Genomic DNA, 23,450 nt, shown 5'->3' with positions numbered 1-23,450 from the left:
ACAACACTATCTTAATTAGAAGCTTACCGGAGAATTCAAGGCGTTCTGAAGGAGCACTAACAGCTGTAAGCTGAATGCTTTCTGGCAGAAGACAATTACAGAACGAACCTGAAACCTCAACAAACCACAAGCAAGTAACTATTATTCAGGACACAATTCGTTTGTAACATAACACAGGAAAAAGGTTCTAAATCTTTTTACCTACTCGGGCAAGCCGATTAATCCATCCTGGAATAGGCTTTCCTGTAAGCTGCGAGCATACCTCTTCAGTGAAATGGTTACAGTTCTTGGCAATCAAATGGTAAGTGTCACCATGGTATTTTCTTGAAAGCTTCTCCATGTAAGAGCGGAAATCTGAACGGGACATGGTGGTAGTTCCCAGTAAAACAGACCGTCTAAAGATGAACCCTGGACAATTCTTAGGTTCTACCTCATATACCCCGCTCGTTGGATACTCGTGAGCTCCATAGCAGTACTCCAAATCATGAGCTACAATGAAGTTAAAACAACTGTGTGAAAAAAACAAAAGAGCAATAATAAATCATATACAACAACATAACATGTAAAAAATCTGAGTTATAAAGGATCAAAAAAGGTTTCCATCAAACAACCCTAAGTAGCTCAACACATTTCTTGGTCTTATTACAAACAATCCCTTTCTAATAAGTGCCTAGCATGAACGCCGAATCATAAAAGCATAACTTGTCTAGAACATTAAGACAGCTATTTTGTCTTCAAAAGCATATACTAAATAAACAAAGTGAAGAGAGGATAAAGCATACCTTCANAGGCGTTCTGAAGGAGCACTAACAGCTGTAAGCTGAATGCTTTCTGGCAGAAGACAATTACAGAACGAACCTGAAACCTCAACAAACCACAAGCAAGTAACTATTATTCAGGACACAATTCGTTTGTAACATAACACAGGAAAAAGGTTCTAAATCTTTTTACCTACTCGGGCAAGCCGATTAATCCATCCTGGAATAGGCTTTCCTGTAAGCTGCGAGCATACCTCTTCAGTGAAATGGTTACAGTTCTTGGCAATCAAATGGTAAGTGTCACCATGGTATTTTCTTGAAAGCTTCTCCATGTAAGAGCGGAAATCTGAACGGGACATGGTGGTAGTTCCCAGTAAAACAGACCGTCTAAAGATGAACCCTGGACAATTCTTAGGTTCTACCTCATATACCCCGCTCGTTGGATACTCGTGAGCTCCATAGCAGTACTCCAAATCATGAGCTACAATGAAGTTAAAACAACTGTGTGAAAAAAACAAAAGAGCAATAATAAATCATATACAACAACATAACATGTAAAAAATCTGAGTTATAAAGGATCAAAAAAGGTTTCCATCAAACAACCCTAAGTAGCTCAACACATTTCTTGGTCTTATTACAAACAATCCCTTTCTAATAAGTGCCTAGCATGAACGCCGAATCATAAAAGCATAACTTGTCTAGAACATTAAGACAGCTATTTTGTCTTCAAAAGCATATACTAAATAAACAAAGTGAAGAGAGGATAAAGCATACCTTCAATTCCAGAATGGAAAATGCCGATACCAAACCAATAAAGGTAATTGTTGACAGGAGTAAGATCATAGACATTGAGATAAACAGGGGTAAGACCACTGCTCTCTTCCCTCTCCTCACTTGAACATGAGCTTGCGCTCAAAGTAGGCACCCACATATATATATATATATATTTTTTTTTTTAACAAACAAAAAATGCCAAAAAAAAGTCACGATCCAATCATCACTTTTTCTTCCTAAATCATCTGCAACACTAAAAACTGATGATGGTCACATATTCTTCAATATAACACCAGAAGAGAAAGAAACAAAAAAAAACAAAAAGTCACCACACAACCTAGGATTCAAAAATAATAAAATTTAGAATCCCAAGCAATTCGAACATAAAACAATCCACATGTAAACTACTTATTTGGTTGCTAAGGCTAACGATAACAGATCCAAGGATTTCGATTCCACACAAAAGGAAATCCGAATCGGGAAATTACACGAATTGAAATTGAAATTGGGGCTGCGTGTGTTTTCATCTGATATATTTATAAAGAGAGAGAGATAGACGATGAAAACGATAAGAGAGCTTACGTGAGAGTCGCGAATTCCAGAGAGAAGAAGGGATTTGGGAGGTCAGACTGGAAAAGGGAAAGAAGAAAAAATGATCGATCGCAAAAAGTAAAAAGCCGCGGACGGAGCCTTTTTGTTGTTTTTTTTTTTTTTTCTTTTTTCAAGATTTGCTTTCTCTCGTTAAAACTTTGGTATTGAACTAAAATACCAGTTGAATTAAGTTATTCGATATATAGTACTATCATTTTTCTATGGGTCAAATTTGGCTTATCATAATTAACTAATAAATTTTAGTTATATTGCATTAAACTCGATTTTAAGTGTTTCTTTTATATTATTTATTTATATTTTTTTCAATCACTGAATATTACTAAAGAGACTTGTTGAAAATGATTTTCTTAAATTGAAAATGTTACAAGGTCTAGAATCAAATTAAAGGGACTTGTTGTCAAATCTTTCTTTTGTTTCTCCTTATATTAACAAATAGACTGTTTGTACTTTGTACAAATATGTCATATTACAAAACCTCAGACTAGAAACTAAAAGTAAATAAACAAATAGAATGTTTGTACACAATAAAAAAAAAATTACATTGGAGTATAATATGAAAAGAAACAAATAACACATAGATAACCATCTAGTTATGAAATTGGTTATTACTAAAAAGTATGATAGTTTAATCATAATTTTATAATTTAATATTTTAGTAAATGTAAAATAACTTAAGTAAATTATCATACTTTTAGTAAATAACTTAAGTAAATTATTATTTAGAATTAATAAATTTAGATTTTATAAGTTAAAATTGTTAAGGACAATAGATGGGATATTGAAGGTTGTGTAATATTATGAAACAAATAAATGAATATATCTCCTCAGGACACAGTTCCACGTCAGCATAAATCAAAGCTGACCCAACAGACAAAAAAAATAAGAAAAAAAAAATTCAAACAACAGTCAATTGTGGAAAACCAAACGGTGGGTGTGGAGATAACGGCGATAAAAGCGGCATGCTCAGAAACTCCGTCAAATCCCAGTCATCTATCGCTGTCAAATCTGACTCGACGTTCTCTCCGCCACAGCTAACGGCGTGACTCTCCTCCGTCTTTTGCACCTTCTCAACCACCGTCACTTCCTCCTCGTCGTCGTCTCTCTTCCGTTTGTTCTCATGACCATCTTCAGCGCATGGATTCCACATGCCAACTTCGAGCGGGAAATTGACGATCGCCTTTGATCCTCGGAGTCTAAACGCTGCTTTGTCGTAAGCTCTAGCCGCTTCGATCGCCGTCTCGAACGTCCCGAGCCAAACCCTAGTTCCACGACGGTTAGGGTCACGGATCTCCGCCGCGAATTTCCCCCACGGCCTCATCCTCACTCCTCTGTAATGCCACTTCTCCTCTGCTACTGCTGCTACCGCCGGTACGTTTTTCTCCGGTTTAGGATTCCCGGTTGCGAATTGAATCCACTTGGTTCGGTTCGGCGGCGCGATCTTCAACGGCGGTTTCCGATTAGATTGAGAAACAACTCGATGTTGATTCGATTGGAACGTGAATGAATCGTACGGTTCAAGTGGAGCTTCGGATTTCACGTCGAAACCAGAAATGTCCGGTTTGGGCGTGACGAGATCGATTATTTCCGGTTTGGTTTCGAATTGAGAAAACTCGAACCCGGTTTGATCAGATGAACCGAAGATTGAAAAATCCGGTTCGTTCATCCATTGGTTGGTGTTAGGGAGAGGAGATAGTTCGTCAAGGAGATACTTTTTAATGAGGAAAAGAGCCGAAGCTTCGTTTGGCGTAGCCATGATCAAGTAAATATGGGAGAGAGGAAGATGATGATTTGAATTGACAGTGGAGAAGAGAGAGTGGGAAAGGTGTTTATATAGGAAAGAGTCAAGTCAATGAGAGACTCTTTCAAGGCAACATCCTCAGACTTTTTTTAATTAGTTTAAATCTATAAAAAATAATCATATGCGGAAAGGTGTATCTATACTCGCGTGTTGTAATGGTTTGATACCGTTTGATTAGGTTAGAAACCCTCAGTCAACGATGGTTTTATCTTGTGGTTCACCGATGGCAGCTGAGGTAAGAAAAACAAAACTAATACTTTATCGATGCCTGTTTGTTTATCAAAAACATTAGTAATTAATTTATTATGAAATACCTATTCGTGTTAATATTTGATTTTATTTACGACTACTTGTGAGAATTTATTTGTTCACATATGCTGCATTTTCAAATTTCAGAAGTTATCGTCCGCCGTCTCAACTCAATGTTTGGATAAACACACGTTTTTTTTTTTGAACTTTACATTATGATAATGAAAGTTGCAATAANAAAAAAAAAAAAAAAAAAAAAAAAAAAAAAAAAAAAAGAGACTGGTTTTCACTTTCTTACACGTACATCGGATGTTATTTTAGTTTTAGGATAAACAAAGATATTGTAGTATAAAGAAGACTAGATTCTCATTGTCGATGATGTTTTTGTATGGTCGTCATCATCCGGTAGACAAAAGACCCATGGAATTCTCCTATTGCTGCCCTGAAATTTTTTGTTGTTGTTGTTGTTGTATTAATTTGTTAATTCAATATGTACAATAATATATATCGGGACAAAATATCCATTACAACTATCTTTGCTTTCTAAATCTCAGACCACAGAGCTGTTTTTGTTTCCATAATGAACACTATAAATATAATATTCATTAATTTCTAGGCTTCTAGCTGTTATAAATATAATGTTCATTAATTTCTAGGCTTCTAGCTGTTATACAGTAAACCAATACGTTCACCTCTTACTAGTGTGTTTTGTGTTTATGAAATTATAGCTTTCATTTTGAAAGTGAATAAACGAAACGCGAGCACGCCGCACAAAAATACACGCATAATTAAAGGATTGTAATATTATTTGAAGTTCTAATCTCAAAAGATAAGGGCTGCGTAATGCCGTAATTAGAGGAAACGTAATATTAGAGTTCTAATCTCAATTATACAACCCAAACAGAAAATATTCGACAACGACAAACCATGTGACCACTTTTGGCTTTGCTGCTTTTGAACGTGCTATATCCTTTTTACGTCTTCATACGAATGTGCTTACTTCATTATATGGATTATTTTCTAGTTTTTTCTTTTTTTTAAAGAAATTTCTGGTTAATTTTTATCAAAGATGTCTTTTCTAAATTATGATACGTGAAGGTGAAGCTAATTTCCAAAGCATATCGGTATGGACCGTATGGTATGTATGAAATATATTGCTCAAATATTTATCTTAGATGTCGGAGGTTTAGATTAATCTTCTAACAACATGCGTACGTTTTCACTCAAAACATATCTGGAAATATATATACTTTACATATCTAGTACTCTAGTTCAACTATATGTGTCCACGTACGTACGTTCTTGCAATTTTCTTTGTTTTAGCATGTACTCTCATATAATTACATATATAGGTCTAGATAATTGTAGAATATTCGTGTTTAGTTTACAAAAAAATATATATAGTTTTTTTCAAGTTGATTCAAATCTAGCGAAAAGGCGGAATCCTTAATTGTTTTTATTTGGTAGTCATCATGATGTTCAATATTCTTTGTAAATTCAGTGTCATAATTCATATAATTAACTCATTGGTTTATCCTTTTTCGAACAATATGAAACCGTAACATCAGAATTGTGATTTATGAAACCGTAACATCAGAGTTGTGATTTATGTGTTTAAAACCAGGCTTACGTATTTAATTTAAAATAATGCGTTTAGGCTCACTGTTTAAGAAGCTAAAGTCTTATTATCATCACAATTCACAAGAAAAATTGAATGGTTTGCTTCTGTAAATAAAATAAGTCAGTTGGAAAATTTTATGTAAATATTGTGAACTTTTATAAATAAAAGTTGTGTTTTTCTACATAAAAACAAAAAAATACAATAGTGCTTTAGAATTTCAATGTTATTGGTTTTATTAATTATCACTATTTTTTACATAATTAAATTCATAATTTTTTCACATTCCTTGTTTATTAGATCATTTCCAATAGTTTTTTTTCAGTATCTCTTTAATAGAGATGAATTTTGTTCCAATAGATTTCTATATTTTTTCCTCTATAATAGAATATTCCAAATAGATACTATTTTCATTTTACAACACCTTTTATTTATAAAAATTGCAAACTAACCCATTTACTCTAAATTTTGTAACATTTTCATAAAATTATATTTAATTTAAATTAAATATTTGTTACTATAAAGAGCATCACATCATACAAAAATTATAATATATACTAGATTTTTATTAGATATTTATAAGATTTTATATTAATTACCTTTTGCAAATGGTAGTCTCAATATTTTAGAATAAATATTTATACTAAACTTCTAAAATTTATATTATTAGTTTTTAAAAATACTTATTTTATTTATTTTGGACATAAATAAAAGAAGTTAAAGATTAAAAGAACTACTTTGCAAACAAAATAGTTCACCTCTATTTATAAAGGAAAAAATAAAATTTCCCTATAAATAGAGAAAAAATAGCAATCTCTATAGAAATGGATTAGAGCAAAAATTACTTTATGAAAGAGTTTTGAGGTAAAAATAGAAGTGAATTGGAGATGTTTTTAGACCACCTTTAAGCCTCTCTAAGTCAAACCACGAAACTTTAATTTCGTTGTTGAATAATGTATGTTAATGTGTAATTTGCAGATTTAATTAGGCGTTTCATAGAGCTGCGACTACAAGGGAGGCACTCAATACAATGTGTGAGATTCACTGCCCTGATGGTAGTGTTGTCTCGGAGACTGATGATATCAAGTCTGAAGCTGTTAGGCATTTTAAAACTTTTCTCACTATGAACCAGAGGATTATGAGGGAATCACGAATGAGCGTCTTCAAGAGTTATTGCCTTTCCGTTGTTCGCCTGAGGACATAACAGTGCTGATGAAATCGGTTACTGCAGAAGAGATTAAAAATGTCTTATTCGCCATGCCAAAAGATAAGTCACCAGGCCCGGACGGATACACTTCCGAGTTTTATATGTCTACATGGGATATCATAGGACATGATTTCACTACCTCGGTTCAATCTTTTTTTGCAACAGGTTTCCTTCTGAAGGGTCTGAATGCAACGATACTTGCTCTTATTCCCAAGAACTCAGAGCCGCGTGAGATGAAGGATTACAGGCCTATCTCATGTTGCAACGTCATTTATAAAGTGATATCAAAAATTCTAGCAAACCGCCTCAAACAAGTTCTGCCCAAATTCATCTCTGGCAATCAATCAGCTTTTGTGAAGGACAAACTATTGATTGAAAATCTCCTGTTGGCAACAGAGTTAGTGAAAGATTACCATAATGATAAGGTGTCTGCTAGGTGTGCGATAAAAATTGATATCTCAAAGGCTTTTGATTCGGTGCAGTGGAATTTTCTGTTAAACACTCTTCAAGCAATGAATTTTCCTCCAGGGTTTATTCATTGGATCTCTTTGTGTGCTACCACGGCTTCTTTTTTGGTCCAGGTAAATGGAGAATTGGCTGGCTATTTCCAAAGTGAGGATTACAACAAGGTTGTTCTCTGTCACCTTATTTGTTTGTCATAAGCATGAATGTCCTTTCAAAAATGCTAGACAAGGCCGTGACAATGCAACAATTTGGATATCACCCTCGTTGCAAAAGTATTGGTCTTACTCATCTTAGTTTTGCTGATGATTTGATGGTTCTTACTGATGGAAAGGTTCGGTCTATTGATGGTATTATACATATTTTGGAGGATTTTTCTAGAGTGTCGGGTCTGAAGATAAGTCTTGAGTAATCTTCTTTGTTCTTAGCTGGAGTCACGGAAGATGTTCAACAAGAAATAAGCACTCGGTTCCCCTTTGCTGTTGGGACGCTACCAGTTAGGTATTTGGGTCTCCCTCTTCTTACAAGACGGTTTACTACAACGGATTATCAGCCACAGTTAGGTATTTGGCTCTTGGACATCGCGACTGCTTTCCTATGCTGGTCGTTTGAACTTAATAATTTTCGTCTTATGGAGTATCTCCAACTTCTGGTTAGCTGCTTTGAGACTGCCGTGAGATTATATTAGACAAATTGACAAGCTTTGTTCTGCTTTTCTGTGGTCCGGACCGGATTTGAATCCACGAAAAGCGCGAGTGGCTTGGGAGGATGTTTGTCAGCCGAAGGAGGGGGGAGTTTTGGGTTTACGATCTCTAAAGGACGCTAACAATGTATGTTGTTGAAGCTGATCTGGAGGATTGTTTCGCGTAGTCCATCTCTATGGGTGAAATGGATATCTACTAACTTGCTCAAGGGGGCGTCATTCTGGTCTATCCGTGAATCCACCAGTACAGGGTCGTGGATCTGGCACAAACTATTAAAGTACAGAGCACTAGCAAGGACGTTTTGCCGGAGTGAAGTGGGGAATGGTTTTACAACATCTTTCTGGTACGATATTTGGTCTCCTCTAGGTTGCCTAATGGATATAACTGTTCCAAGAGGGGTAATTGATCTGGGGATTGGTTGGAAATCGTCTTTGGTTGAAGCATGGACTACTCGGCGAAGATGTAGACACAGAGTGGAGAGCCTGATTTCCATAGAGACGGCTTTGGAGCAACAGTGGCAACGTTGAGATATATCTAAACCGGATCTTGTTCTTTGGAGAGGGAAGGGGAACATTTACACAGACTCTTTCTCTACCAAAGATACTTGGAACCATATCCGGTCTATCTCAAATAAGGTCGCTTGGTTTTCAGGAGTATGGTTCCCTCATGCTACACCTAAATACTCCTTCTGCACTTGGTTGGCACTGCAAAACAAACTCCCCACTGCAAACCTAATTATGCGTTGGAACATAGTCTCTACACCAACCTGCGTTTTGTGCAACCTGCCCCTTGAGACGCGAGACCATCTGTTCTTCGGGTGTAGCTACTCCTCTGAGGTCTGGACTGCTCTCGCTCAGCCTCTGCTGCATTGCCAGTTCTCCACAACCTGGCAAGTGGTCGTTCTTCATGTCACAAAGCCCCTGCCCATTCTTGTTCATACATTTTTGCTTCGGTAATGTTTCCAACTGTCTGTTCACTCACTCTCGAGGGAAAGAAATGCGAGGAAACATGGTCAGCCACCAACTTCTGCAATTATTCTGATCGCTTGGCTCGACAAACAAGTTCGGAATAAGCTTCTAATCATACAACGAGAGGGTGATCGAAGATATGACACAGGCTTCCCGGTTTGGTTTGCTTCAAGAGCTTCTCAATATCATTATGCTGTTTAATTTCAATCGCTTTTCTGAATTATTGCATCAAATGTAACAAAACGATATTTTTCTTGAATTAAATTAACATTATATTCACACAAAAAAAAAATATTATTCTATCATTTTAGAAGAATCAAATTTTGTCTATACTGAAGCGATTACTGTAAATGATTCATTGTTTTCATGATTGAACCCACACAACTTTTCATCTGTCTTTCTTGTGGAAAGATTATCACCACCATTTTCTTCCTTTTGAGAAAGATCATATCTATATCATACACCTTAACTATGGAAAGAGTCATATCACCAAAAAAAAATTCATAATGTTTTCTAAAACCTCAGTCCCTATGATTCTGCAAGATCAAAACTTTGTTCGCTTGCTGTCAATGATAAACAAATAAAATTTATTTTTTGTTTTTATTGATTCCAATATATGAACAATTTTGAATCTTTTTTGAAAAAGTTTCAATTTTTTTCCATCGAAATACTAATCTCATTTTAATTATTTTGTGCTTCTTTTAATTGTGTAAAAACAGATTCTTTGACAAAAAAAAAATGATTAGTAATTATGTTTATATTTTTGTGAATATAAATATTAAATTACCTTCAAAAAACTAATGTTTTAGACATTATTTGTGTTTATATAGTTTTAGTTTGATTAGTCGGCGAAAAAGAGTTGTGAAAGATAAAAAGAACAACTTTCACATATTGAGACTGGCGGACCTATCAAAGGGAAAGGAGGTTCAATTGACCCCATTTATATTGAAATTAAGATTTTTTTGTATAGAAATATGGTAAATAATAGACTTTGACACCCCTAAACCAGAGTTCAATCCTCCCTATGAGATAGGTAAAAATATTTTCTAGGTCCGCATTGTTAATAATTATTATTAATATATAGTCAATATTAGTATCTTTGTTAATTGTATGCTAACATGTGTGATCGAGTTCCTTGATTAGTGTATAAATAAGAACGAAAAGCTTGGTCTCCCTTTAATGTTCATACTTAAATCGTTCGAATTCTATTCAACTCATTAAACTCCCTTAATTAATAAAAAGTACCTTAGCAAATTGGACATAAATAATTAGTCTTTCTCAGGACTATATAGTCTATATTACAATTGAGTTGGAATTTTCATTATTTCAACGAAGCTAGTATTAAATTATTTCGGTAAAAAAAGAAATCAACTCTTAGCTTTCTATTCAAAAATTGTATAAGACGGGTATGTGCATGCATGTATCTTGTCTCTTTCAACTTATGATTGAACACGTGCTTTTATTACATTTGCTTCACTTTTAACGAAGTATTAGTTTCAAACCGAATGCCANAAAAAAAAAAAAAAAAAAAAAAAAAAAAAAAAAAAAAAAAAAAAAAAAACGAATAGTACTGATGTTAATGAAAATGGTTTACAATTTGTTAATACAGTTTGTAAATATGAGAAATTAAGAACCTAAAACGATAGTTTTACTTTTTTATTATATCTATAATATTATAACGTACGAACAAAACTTTAAAATTGTGTTAATGTGTTCTTAATTTGTTGCCAAACCAAAACAAAAGCTTATCATCTTTGTTGAAGAACTCAATTGCAGTGTGGGAATACACGTGCGGGTTTGTTTGCACGTACACATGTTTTGTAGAAGTTTTGACAATTCTACTAGTCAAAAAGTCTTACACGACCGGATGTGGTCAATTTCAAAGCTGACGTGTAATATGCTTCCCCTCTTTCCAGTGTGTATTATGTTTATTAAAGTCATTAAATTCGAAGTGCAACTCAAAAAGATAGTTATATTTTATGTTATTCTACACAGATTCGGACGATTAAGCAAATTAACAGTTAGAAATATTCCAAAATATAAATCAGATCGAACAATAACCAAAATTCAGTTTTTATTCTCAAAATTTTACGCAGATAAATTCTAATTGTGTTCTAAATGATAAAAAATTTTCTTTAGTCGTTATATAAAGAGAGAATTTCAAAAATAGCACCAAAATAATTTTTTTTTCCAAACTTAGCATAACATCTTTAAAATTCCAAAATAGCACTAATTAATTATTCAAAATTAAATCCTAAATTTAAAATATTAAACTTTACCCCTCAAAACTATATCCTAAATGTGAAATTGAGAACCCAAACCTAAAAAAAAAATTCTAAAAATTAATTTTAAATATTTTTATGTGTTAAATAATGCTATTTTTGGAAAATTTTGGAATGTGTGCTATAATTGTCCATAAAACTTATTTTAGTACTATTTTAAGGTATTTCTCTTATATAAAACCAAAAAAATCTATGAGTTTTGGAAACGCTTTAACAATGAAACCGATACATCACAATCTTGAATTTTCATTATCTTGTTAGCCCAAAAGAATTTAATTGGACAATAGTACTGACTAATTATATAAAAATTGAACTCTTTTGTCACTAATCGTTATGCTCGGCTTAGCACATGTGCTGGAGGTGCAACAACACAGGGTCCAAAGGTCCAAAATTTTTTTTTACATGTTAATATTTTTTATATAAAATAATATAGATATATTTGGGTGTATTTTATAAAATAGCACTAGGTCTTCCTAAACTTTGAGCCGAGCCTAAGGTGCTCTAGCTTTACTCCATAAATCATCTCTTGCCGTGCCTACAAACTTAGAATAGAGATCTTAGGAAAGTTTTATTTCATTTATGTTGATAGGTGATTATATGTATATATCCTTAGGCAAATTTTGAATTAGTGATCAATTTTTATATTCTTTTGATTTCAGTAGCAATTGGGGTTGGTTGCCCGTGACTATAAAACATAAAGATACTGTGTCATTGAGTTGTTGTCGTTGGTGATGAACATGTTTTTTTTTTTTACCGTTTTCTTTTTGCTTTTAATTAAAAAACAAATTATTTTTATACTTTTGAATAATCTTTGTTAGCATCTTGATTCTTTTATATAACTCTGAAATATTAATTTTGAAACAAAACATATTCAGCAAAACTAGATGAGTTAACTAAAATTTAAAACTAAATCAACAATGTAGATAAGTCTATAATTAATATAAGAAATATTTATATTGAAATCAACCTTTTAATTATTCTAAAATATCAAATATATCAAGAAAATAAATGTACGTCACTAATAACTAAAATACAACAATTCTTCATGAACCATGTAACTGAAAATATATGTTTTACATTTCTTTCTAAAAAAACAGTTGATGTATTAAACTTGTTTCTCGTAAGTCTAAGTTGTTATATATTTATCTTATTTTAAAAAATTGATTGTTCCATTATGCTACTAACGTTGAACTAAAACCCAAATTTAACTACTCCAAGAATTTTAATTTGTAAGAGCTAAGATCTCCGGTTAGAATGTAAACCTTGGGATATAGTTCAAAAAGCTCTCTGTAAACGCAAGAGCTATTGATATGTATGGAAACTGAGACACAAACTAAGACAGGGATTCTTCAAAATAAAATTTATTTATTAGATAATCTGTTTAGTAAACTTACAAGTTTCACTCAATGAATTATCTAATCTCTCATGTTCAGGGATCTATACAAAATCCAGGAACCTCTCAAGACAAACCCCTTAGTCCCCTTAAGCGTTATGCTTTCTTACAAGAAACCACATAGCCTTAATGTCTAAGAATTCTCTTGCTCTTTTTTGTGCTATCTTCTACAAAGGCTTAGCCCCCTATTCATACACAATAGGTCGTGGCCATACAAGCCTAAATTCCTATTCTAATCCTAATAGGAATTGCCAAATCTCTTTGCAAATTTTCTTTTCTCTTATGGAATAGGAAAGTCTTCTTCATATTTCCTTTTCTACAAAAAAGGAAACTCTTCATGCTTCTAGACTCTTCTCAAAGCTCCTAGTCTTCATAACCTTCATGGTTTGAATATTAACCGCCTTAGCTGATTTTCCTATTTCAGCTCCACGTTATCTTCTTCGTTGAACTACTTCTTATAGTACTCTGAACTAGTGCAGCGACTACATCAACATCTTCATCTTCATTTTTGCCTTTCATAAATGTCATTTTCTTTTTCTTTTCATCTTGTTGTAAAACTCAGTTAAGAATACATCAACACTCTCTGTCTCGACTATCGAGAACCTCCGTTTAGCCTCCTCCTCCAGCGCCGGCAAAGCTTCTGCTTGCCGGTGTCGGAATTATTGCATCTCTTTCATCTCGTGTTTCTCAAAGATCTTTCTTTTATTGTCGACTTGGCCACTTTCTCAATCTGTTCAATTTCTCCCTGGTAAACCTCATATCGACGGTGGCCTAAACTTCTCTGGTAATTTTGAGAGGCTTTCCCCGACGAATCTCCTTTCACCTCAACCGCTGATAGCCCTATCTCCGTCGCGCCTAAACCCAGAGAATTCCCCTTTGTCCAGCGGCGTTTCAACTATCGAGTCTAAGGCGAGTCTCTCCGATTCCCCCAGATCTAAAGATGTTGGGCCTCTTTTGTCTCCTCTTGAAGACCTCCCTTTCTGGATCTCGCCGTCGATATTGATCTCCACACCTCCCTGTCGGTTCCAGCCTGATCCCTCAAGATTCGGTTGTAAGCTCTCGGGAGTCCTACCGTCAGATTGGTTCAGACCGGGTTTTGCTCCGGTGATGACATCGAGAATGAGCGGCGGCGGCGGCGGAACCCTAACGTCCCTTGGTGCTCCTCGATTGGACCCTCCTTTTTGCCTAATGGGCTTCGGCCCACTTATCTTCTCATCGAGGCCCTGTGACCCAAAACTTAATTTGCAAAGTCCAGGTTCGTTCTAAATATTTTATTGCTCTCCCGTAACATACATTTGTGTCGATACATGGAACCATTTGTCCGAAGACTGCATTTGGGACATGATCAATCAATGATGCTATGGGGGTACAATCTTTATTCGAAAACCTTGCCATTAGAATCACCCAAGAGTACTACTCATGTTTATCAATGGTTGAAGAAGACCGGCATTATGATCTCGTCTCTTAGGAGTGGTGGTTACCGAAGCTTCTCCAACCTTTCCACCTCTCCGTTTCATCTGATCCCTGAGCCCTTTCAAGTGTCTTGTTGCATTATCTGTCCGGGATCCCAAAGCTTGAGGAAGAACAGCATTATGATCTCCTACCAATGGCGAGGAGATTACCGCACCTTCCTCAACCTTCTCCTACTATCTCCCTTGCTTCCCGAGCCCTGTCAAAAGCAAATCATTAAAGTCCGGAAGATCATTTCCACAGCCCAAAGTTTGAAGAGGTACGGCATTATGATCTCATCTCTAAGGAATGGTGGTTACCGTAACATCTCCAAGCGAACCTTACCCAACCTTAAATCTGAACCAACCCTCCTCATTGCTAATGAGCAGATCTTTCCATTAAGCCTCTTGGCCATGGAACCTTTTTTAACGTCCCAATATCTATTATTGATAAGGACAATTCTCCATATTCCCGCTTTGTTCGTGAATGTGGCTTCGACTTCTCTTGGAATCGTTTGTGATTCGGTGTTTCACCGCCCTTGTCTCCGATATCTCTTGGAAATGATGTCGAATTATCTATCTTTTTTATCGTTTTATGCTTATGGTTGTAACCCCCTTGAATTTGGTCTTGTACTGGCAAAAACTCAGATTTGTAAGCTCGTATTCGAATGAATGAATGAAATGAGACCTTTGCACAAAAAAAAAAAGAAATCTCCAGTTAGATTTTCCAACAACGATAAGAATATGGAGCTTGATGTGATTTCAAACCAATAGAATCCGTGCAATTGAGTAACATAGACAAAAACATCATATACCATCCTTCCTCGAAGGAGTCTCCTCTTTATTGCAAGTTGACAAAAGCGAGAGACCCACTCGTTCACTTTCAGCTTTTAAAGATCGACATGAAATAAATATATCTTCTTTTCTTTTGTCTAGTGAGGGTATATATTGACGATTTTTTTCTTTTCGATACAGCTTATAATAAAATTCGAATTTTTGTCTAGTCTATACACTCAAAACATAATTACATATTTTCTTAACAAAAGGTTCAAAGTTCAAACAACATACTATTCTCACTGGAGTTGTTGTCAGAACCTCTTTAATTAGTAAGCTACTAGTTCAATTCGTACTTCAAAGATTGGTGGCTTCACGTGATATATTGACTCAATCCTCTTGCATAACCGTAAAACCCCACGTGAATGATGATGAATAAGCTGCATTCTTTGTTTCAAGCGAACCATAAGGAGTGTGATCAATAGTCTTTGCTTTAAAGTGATCACTAAACCAAATCCCTAAATTCCTAATTCTTACAAAACATTTAGAACGTATTTGTTCTTATTCTTCTCCCTGCTCCAACTCCAAAAGAATAAGATGAATTAATTAGTTTTTTTTTTGTCTATTATATACTTGCCATCTATACAACAAGACTATTTAAACAAAACTTCACTAGAATTTAGTATGGATTGTAAAAACTTAGTTTTATAAACAAAACTTTTGGCATATACAGATTTGTTATCCGTAAACCGGCGGTTCAAGTTGGGAAGAAACAAAAGAAGACCAACCGCTATAATAAACTCATTTAAAGACACAAAAAATATCCAAAGAAAGACAAGTTGAGAGGCACGAGACCAATCACAAAATTGCTTCCGTAGATTGCGTGACATCATTCTTGACGGCTACTTCAATTCATGTGTGTCTTATATGGATAAAACGCACGTGTTTAATTCACGAAACTTCATAGCTCTTATGAAAATTCCATTACTTTCATATTTTCAACTTTTTTAATATCCACTATACGCCTGAAATAATAATATAACTAGTCTTGTCAATATTCAAAATTTTCCAGGTTCATGAACCTTTTCTTTTTTTTTCATTTAATCTCTCTATATAAATATAACCAAACCTCTTTTTATTCTCATTCACACCGGACACTTCGAAATCTCAACAAGAACAAAAGAACCCAAAGATAAAAAAAAAACATTTTCAAGAATTTTTCTTTAAGCTTAATAACTATATCTCTATCTTATTATTATTATGTCGATGACGGCGGACTCTCAATCGGACTACGCTTTTCTCGAGTCGATACGGCGACACTTACTTGGTGAAACAGAGGCGCGACTCAGTGAGTCGATGACGAGTTCAGGGGAGCAATCTTGTACTACAACATGTAACAGCGTTAAACCGGTGTACGGACGGAACCCTAGCTTCGGGAAGTTGTATCCTTGCTTCACCGAGAGCTGGGGAGACTTGCCGCTGAAGGAAAACGATTCTGAGGATATGTTGGTTTACGGCATCCTCAACGACGCTTTTCACGGCGGTTGGGAACCGTCTTCTTCTTCTTCCGACGATGATCGCAGCTCGTTTCCGGCGGTTAAGATCGAGACTACGGAGAGTTTCGCGGCTGTGGATTCTGTTCCCGCGAAGAAAGAGACGAGTCCGGCTCTTCCGGTTGCTGCTGCGGCGGTGGCGAAGGGAAAGCATTATAGAGGAGTGAGACAAAGGCCGTGGGGGAAATTTGCGGCGGAGATTAGGGATCCGGCGAAGAACGGAGCTAGGGTTTGGTTAGGGACGTTTGAGACGGCGGAAGACGCGGCTTTGGCTTACGACAGAGCTGCCTTTAGGATGCGTGGCTCCCGCGCTTTGTTGAATTTTCCGTTGAGAGTTAATTCAGGAGAACCTGACCCGGTTCGGATCAAGTCCAAGAGAGCTTCTTCTTCTTCATCTTATGCCGGAGCTCCGAAGAAGAGGAGAACGGCGGCCGCCGGTGATGGAACGGATAAGGGATTGACGGTGAAGTGCGAGGTCGTTGAAGTAACACGTGGCGATAGCTTATTGGTTTTATAGTTTTTGATTTTTCTTTTGTTGGATTATTATGATTCTTCTAAAAGATAAAACGTTAATAAGAAATTCGTTTATTATTATTATATTTTTAACCTCCAATCATTTCATTTAGGAGTGCCTGTGGATCAATCATTTTTCCTTTTTTAAAGGAAACTATAAACAACATTTAGAAAACAAATCATCATTCTTATTACAAGTGGATGTTAAATTTTGTAAATGATAACATTTGTGAGAAAATTCAATATTCTCAATTGGTAAGATATTTATTAACTATGACATGGTTATTGAAGCCTTTGCTGAGTTGCTGAAAGCCGATAGATTTGCCCCAAAAGTGGTTCGGGTCACATTTATGACTTCTCCATCAGACTTAGAGGTGAGTTTGATCAAGTTTGGAGTATGATTTCTCAACAAATGTTAAATTCGTTTGGATATTTAAATGAGAATGTTTCACAGGTGAAAGACATTGAGTTCAAGGAACTTCCTCAGGAGATTGAGACATCTGTTTACGGTAAGTTTTGGACTTGTGCAAAACTTGTTATCTTGGGTTTTTGATACTAATCGTTTTTCTCTTTGCAAATTTTTTGTTGCAGTGCCTTAACAAGGAGCTTGGGAACCTAAAGACCAGAAAACGAGAGCTTTAAAGAAACCAAAGGCTTAAATTTTATAAATGATAACATTTGTGAGAAAATTCAATATTCTTATTACAAGTGGGTGTTAAATTGGTACAATAAGATATTTTGTGGACAAGATACATGCATGTACACAAAAGTGAAACACAACAAATTAGCGGTTTAACAAAAATGCAAGGAAAAAAATGTAGTATCTATACTATTAAATGGGAAGTACACTTAAGAATAAAAAAAAAACAAAAAACATGTCATATATCCGTGTTGCCAAACAGACCAACTTACTTACATAATTAAAAAAAAACATCTTTATCCCATATATTTAGTACTTTCTAAAACAACTAAGTCAAAACAGTAAAGATAATATTTCATATAAATTAAATATATTAACAAACTTATTGATTATTTTCCTAAATTCTATATATCATTTACTATAAAAATAATCGTAGTTAATATATTTCCATAAAGTTTTATAATCCTACTTTTTATAAACGGTTGTTTTCCTTATTTTGAATTAACTAATTTAAATTATAATTGTTTAAAATAAAATTAGATAGTATAAAAGTATTATAATTAATTATTATATCTAGCCAAATTGTTTTACTTTTAGCCAAAAAACGTTTTCATAAAATTAAATGCATTTTTTATTTTAAAAAAATTGTTACGGGATGGGATGTTAATGCTTACAATCTCCTATAATTACGTAGCTACCATATTGATTATAATCGGGTTAATAGGAGTTTATTCCAAAGTCACAATCAAAACTAACATTCTGTATGTATTCTAATCGGATTTATAGGAGCATATTCCAATACAAAAATCAATATTTAACGTAACTAATGAATTCTCTATAATTATACATACATCAATAATATAAATATCCAAAACTATTTGAAACTACAATTATGCCCATTAAATTCGGAGATTGTGAAGATATTCTTTAAATTCAAAGGATATTCTTCTTTTTTATCAAACCTAAAACAGTAGCCGACTAACATCTTTATAAATAATTATTGAGGAAAGAAACGAAAACTCACATTGCCTCTAATAAACTCATCTTCCAACAAAAGAAAGAGTAGAAAACAATTGGACTCTGCGATTACTAAAGCCTTTTGAACGACGATGCATATCCAAGCGAAATCTACAATACATGTGAAAACAAAGGCGATGAAATGGTTGTCCGTTTGATCAAATTTGCCAATATGAGCGTGGGAGGTAAATAACATTCTAAATTTCTCAATGGCTTAATAAGAGTCATCTATGATTATGAATACTAATTTGTGGAAATTGATGCAGATATCATTTTGCACTGCCTTCAACTGTTCTCAAGTCATTATTAACCATCCATTTCAAAGGTTTGAGGAATTAAAAACTGTGTAAGCATTTTAAAGAATAAACGAAGTTTTTTTTGGAAGAAACTATAAACTATACATGTGGTATTACTATTCTTCTAATTGATTTATTTTTTTTAAGTTGTGTTGTCTCACAGCCATGTTGATAAACTTGGTCTGCATCGCTACTCCTAGATCGTTCATTTGATGAGCTATGTCCAAATATACAAAATCTTCTTTGTTTTTGTTAAAGTAGTATACAAAATCTTCTTCTTATAATAGTTTTAGTGTCGTGTTTCTTATAATTAAGTGAGAAATAATCAGATTAATTCACAAGTGATATGCTAAATCTAACCTTTTTAACTACAGATGCAAGACCTAAAACGATAATGTTGAGCCAGCACGTAAGCAAGAAGCATTGGACTACAGCAATGTAAGATGAGAATACAAGTGAGAAGGATATTATAAATGAGAATCACAAGTGAGAAGGATATTATAAATGAGAATCACGAAAGATAGAAAAAAGGATAAAATATACGCATAAATTTGCTGTTTCTGTTGTTTTTTATGTTGCTCTTGACAATTTCTTTTGTTTTGTATTAGTTTTCTTTATTTTCTCTATTGCGTTGGTGTTATTTTAATTTAGGTATCATTTTTATGTTAAGTAACTTTCGGTTAAGGAGTGAAAGTTCTATGTTATTTTGCGCTACGTTTTATATGTTTTAACCAAAACTAAGATAGAATACTTGGATGATTAAATGAGCCAATTGATGGATTATCCTCCTAAGTTAATTTTTTTTTAAAAAATTAAAATAATAATAATAATATGCAATTTTTGAAACTTAAGAAACCAAAAAGGCAAAAAGTCACCTGGTGCTTTTGTACTATGGTCTCACTACCTCCCAATATTTGCATCAAGGTTACATATCGAAGGATTTATTAAAAAATTCTCTATACTATTATACTTTATAACTATAAAAAGTTAAAAACATTATAAAAATAGTTACTTTGTTTGGTAGAGTTTAGCTGTATAAGTTTAAACTTTTATGGTTGTAAAAAAATTATGTTTAGTTAAGAAAAATATGATCATTCCTGAAATATATTTAAAAGTTTTAAGAGATTTAATTATTAAAATCAACGGGTTCGTTTAGGTCATTTGATTTAGTTTTTGGCAGTTTATATATTCGATTTGATAACTCAATAGTTTAATGTAAATCTAAACTACCACTAACCCAGTTCACTATTGATCTCAGTCTAACTGCCAAATCGGTCTGAGCTTCGAAATACTGGAGAAATTATTATAATAAAATTATTTAATTTCAATAATTTATAAACCAAACCTAAAACAAACCCCAGATTTATTAATAAACCAGTGGTTAGCCTAGGGTTCATTAATGCTTTTACGCCGGGAGATCTGGGGTTCGAGGCCCAGATAATACGATTTATTATTGTGGAGATTAAAGGAGGCAAATTTACAAATGATCTTCAGTGATATGCAATTATCGTCGTTCGCCGTGATTCTACATACAACCGAAAATGAGCATAGAGAACGAGGTGTCCATCAAGAGCATACCATTATGAGTTCGAATAGTGATTTGTTATTATAGTACCTAACAAATATATTTACAAACATAACCTCGCACTATAAATTAATAAACACAAAAAGTCAAATAACTTTCTACTTTTTGTCCTCTTATATAAGAATTTTTGGCTAAAATCACAAAGATTGAAAAACATTAAATATTTTATCAAATTAACAAAATTCAACCAATAGAAAAATATTGAAAAATTTAAATAATCAAAAATTAGAAAATTAATTTAAAAAGTGTATATAAACTTGAAAAAAATCTTATAAAATGAAACATAACAAAGGCTTATTTTTTTATATATATTCAAACAGAGGGAGAAATATTTTTTTTTTATATCATATAATATAAAATCTATTATGAATTGTATTACTGTTGTCTCAAATGGGACATCGGAAAATTTTGTTTCCATCCCGTCCCATTTCCAATTAGAAAAACAAAATTTGTTCTACATGGGGAATACCCTGAAATAATTGGTTCATGGTCTTACCGTTGGGTCCTTCCGGAATTTAAAATATTGGTGAGACGGAACAGAAAATGCTCCTGGTCAATGGAAGGGTCGGAGTGTGGCTGAAAAGCCAATCAACTCAATTCATTACCTCAAATCAAACTAAATATTCAAATAATATATGAGTTCGGATTATTAATTCTATAATTTATAAATTTATCTATATTAAAATTTTTGAAGTACATTTTGTGTTATGCCCTTTTAGTTTTGTTTATTTAAAAAGTTATTTACAACATTAACCCCTAAAAAATTTCCAAAATTAACATTACTCCAGATTTTGTTTCCTAAATATTTTACATTTCATTTCAATTAAAAAATAACAGTAATAAATATGGAAATAGAAACTATCATATATTTAACTATACATTATGTTGTGTTTTGAAGATATTCTATATCTGAATCCTTCGTAAACAAAGAAAAAAACAATTTGATTCCCATTTTGTTTTCCAAAATCTGTGAGCTTTGATTCTTAACGTAAGAAAAACTTCGATTGACAATTATTTAAATATTATAATTAACATATATAAACTTAATAAAAATTTTAATTATTACAAATATGTAAAATTAAAAAATTCGAAAGTACTATATAATGTGGTTAAATAGTAGATGAGTTATAAAGAGAACATGTTGAAATTAATAAAATATTATAAAATTTGTGTTAACACGGGTTAAATCCTCATTTAATTATTTATCAACACTACTAATATTAGAATATTTGACATAAAATCAAGTTGATTTAACTAAGATTGTATAAAATAATTAAATCATTAGAAAAAATGTGACTTAATCACAGTGAAAAATTACTGATTATGTATTTAGATCCCTTATTTTTTGTTATAATAATTAAAATCAAAATAGAATCTCAAACACTAAACAAAACAAACTAAATATAACAAACAAATGGTCATGAAGTGTATTGCTGGTTAAAAAATAATCTAAATATTTAGCCGCACAACAACTAGAAAATTTAGTTATTCCTCTATTTATAAAACATTCAATATTTAACAAATATATACAACATAAAATATAAATTATAATAGAAATTATATGTCTGCAGTATACCGCGGGTTAAAATCTAGTTATCTTTAATAATGCTTAAGTAAAAAACGTCACCACAGTTTTAATTAGTTCGTTCGTCAATAAATACTACTCCCTCCGTTTTTTATTAATTGTCGTTCTAGAGTTAAAATTTTGTGTCATTATAATTGTCGTTTTAGATTTCCAATGCAAATGTTTGGTAAATATTCTAATTTTATCCAACTATTTTTAATGTCTTGACCAATAAAAATATTAGAAAATATATTTGAAAAAAAAAACAAAAAACTTAGTGATTTTCTTAATTTATGTGAAACAAACTTAAACGACAACTAATAAAAAACGGAGGGAGTAGTATTGTAAAATATTATGTTTTCTACTAATTTAAAATTTATGTGGTGTATTGTTGATGTAAACCTTAGATTTGTTATAGTTGTATCATGTGTATATAAAAAGTATCAAACCCAATTATTGGAGAAAAAGACACAGTCAGTACAGAACTAATTAAATACTAAATCAAAAATCAAATACAAACTGATAAATACATACGACCAATCATGAGAATCTGATAGAAAGCTAACAGCCACAATAATTTTATTCTATTTAATAAAAAAAATGTAACCAAATCAATATACAATTAGTAGCAGAAGTCCCTGGAGAAAAGCAATCTCAGTATTAGTTTTGCTAAGAGATTTTCTGTTTTTTTTTTTTTTTGAAATTTCCATTGTAGTAATTAGATAATATTCCATAAATAGTTAAATACTGTACTTACTAACTAGGATCATCTATCGGTCTTGCATTAGTACATTGTGCTTCAAAGGAAATAGAATCTTCTGCTGCTGTTCTTTCATCTTGTGGTTGTGGCCTTGTGGGAGTTGCTGCTCAAGGTTAACAAAAAAAAAACTCAACTAGAACATTGACTTAAAATAATTTATTTTAATATTAGAAGAGTTTTGGACGTAAACTCAAGCTTCTCCTTTTCAACGATGAGTTTGAATAGTCTAAGAGTTATATATTCTAATGGAGAGATCTTTAACTGTATGTTTTATTTATATAAAGTATGAACAGGGGAAAATAAGTAAGAAGTCTATAGATATACCTGAAGAATCTTGGCGACATTGTAAGCTAGTTCCCTAGATTTCGTGAATATATTCAAACGGGGATATTATTAGGAGGGACACAAGGTGAGAAAATACAATCTTGACTCTTGAGGCCATTTTCTTCTAAGATATTTGCAAGCTATCTTATCC

The 23,450-nt window shown here is 33.1% G+C and overlaps 5 protein-coding genes and 1 long non-coding RNA gene across 7 annotated transcripts in view; 2 read left to right on the top strand and 4 right to left on the bottom strand.

Annotated features, from left to right (window-relative positions):
* The window catches only part of LOC104723346 (deSI-like protein At4g17486), a gene marked incomplete in the record, with an annotated part of 9,519 nt that extends 7,305 nt beyond the window's left edge, over window positions 1-2,214 (bottom strand). The window contains 1 exon segment of the mRNA XM_010441693.2: window positions 2,115-2,214.
* On the bottom strand, window positions 20-538 carry LOC104727962 (deSI-like protein At4g17486; the record flags this gene model as incomplete). The annotated part of the gene is made up of 2 exons (XM_010447013.1): window positions 20-108; window positions 202-538. Coding segments are annotated over 2 exons (426 nt in total), but the record flags the coding sequence as incomplete, so codon positions are not given.
* On the bottom strand, window positions 785-2,207 carry LOC104727960 (deSI-like protein At4g17486). The gene is made up of 4 exons (XM_010447012.2): window positions 2,115-2,207; window positions 1,533-1,785; window positions 952-1,239; window positions 785-858 (listed from the first exon to the last, which is right to left on the bottom strand). Exons 2-4 carry the CDS (start codon window positions 1,687-1,689, stop codon window positions 785-787), a joined length of 519 nt encoding a protein of 172 aa, XP_010445314.1. The 5' UTR covers window positions 1,690-1,785; window positions 2,115-2,207.
* On the bottom strand, window positions 2,916-3,958 carry LOC104723344 (ethylene-responsive transcription factor 6-like). Its single transcript, XM_010441692.2, has one exon. It carries the CDS (start codon window positions 3,895-3,897, stop codon window positions 3,040-3,042), a length of 858 nt encoding a protein of 285 aa, XP_010439994.1. The 5' UTR covers window positions 3,898-3,958; the 3' UTR covers window positions 2,916-3,039.
* LOC104723343 (ethylene-responsive transcription factor 1A-like) lies at window positions 16,120-17,199 on the top strand. The gene has a single exon (XM_010441691.2). It carries the CDS (start codon window positions 16,308-16,310, stop codon window positions 17,115-17,117), a length of 810 nt encoding a protein of 269 aa, XP_010439993.1. The 5' UTR covers window positions 16,120-16,307; the 3' UTR covers window positions 17,118-17,199.
* On the top strand, window positions 18,654-19,846 carry LOC104723342. Of its 2 annotated transcripts, none has more exons than XR_757324.1 (3): window positions 18,654-18,955; window positions 19,037-19,095; window positions 19,441-19,846. It is a non-coding gene; the product is annotated as an uncharacterized LOC104723342 (long non-coding RNA). The 2 variants fall into 2 exon arrangements; XR_757325.1 differs by having other exon boundaries at window positions 19,037-19,116.

Source organism: Camelina sativa, chromosome 11 (assembly GCF_000633955.1).
Source record: "Camelina sativa cultivar DH55 chromosome 11, Cs, whole genome shotgun sequence".
Taxonomy (NCBI): Eukaryota; Viridiplantae; Streptophyta; class Magnoliopsida; order Brassicales; family Brassicaceae; genus Camelina; species Camelina sativa.
The sequence above is the reverse complement of the archived record's forward strand: the minus strand, read 5'-3'. Positions and strand labels throughout refer to the sequence as shown.

Bases quoted from the DNA above. Each gene is read 5' to 3' on its own strand.
- LOC104723343 (XM_010441691.2), top strand. From the start codon at position 16,308: ATGTCGATGACGGCGGACTCTCAATCGGACTACGCTTTTCTCGAGTCG.
- LOC104723344 (XM_010441692.2), bottom strand. From the start codon at position 3,897: ATGGCTACGCCAAACGAAGCTTCGGCTCTTTTCCTCATTAAAAAGTAT.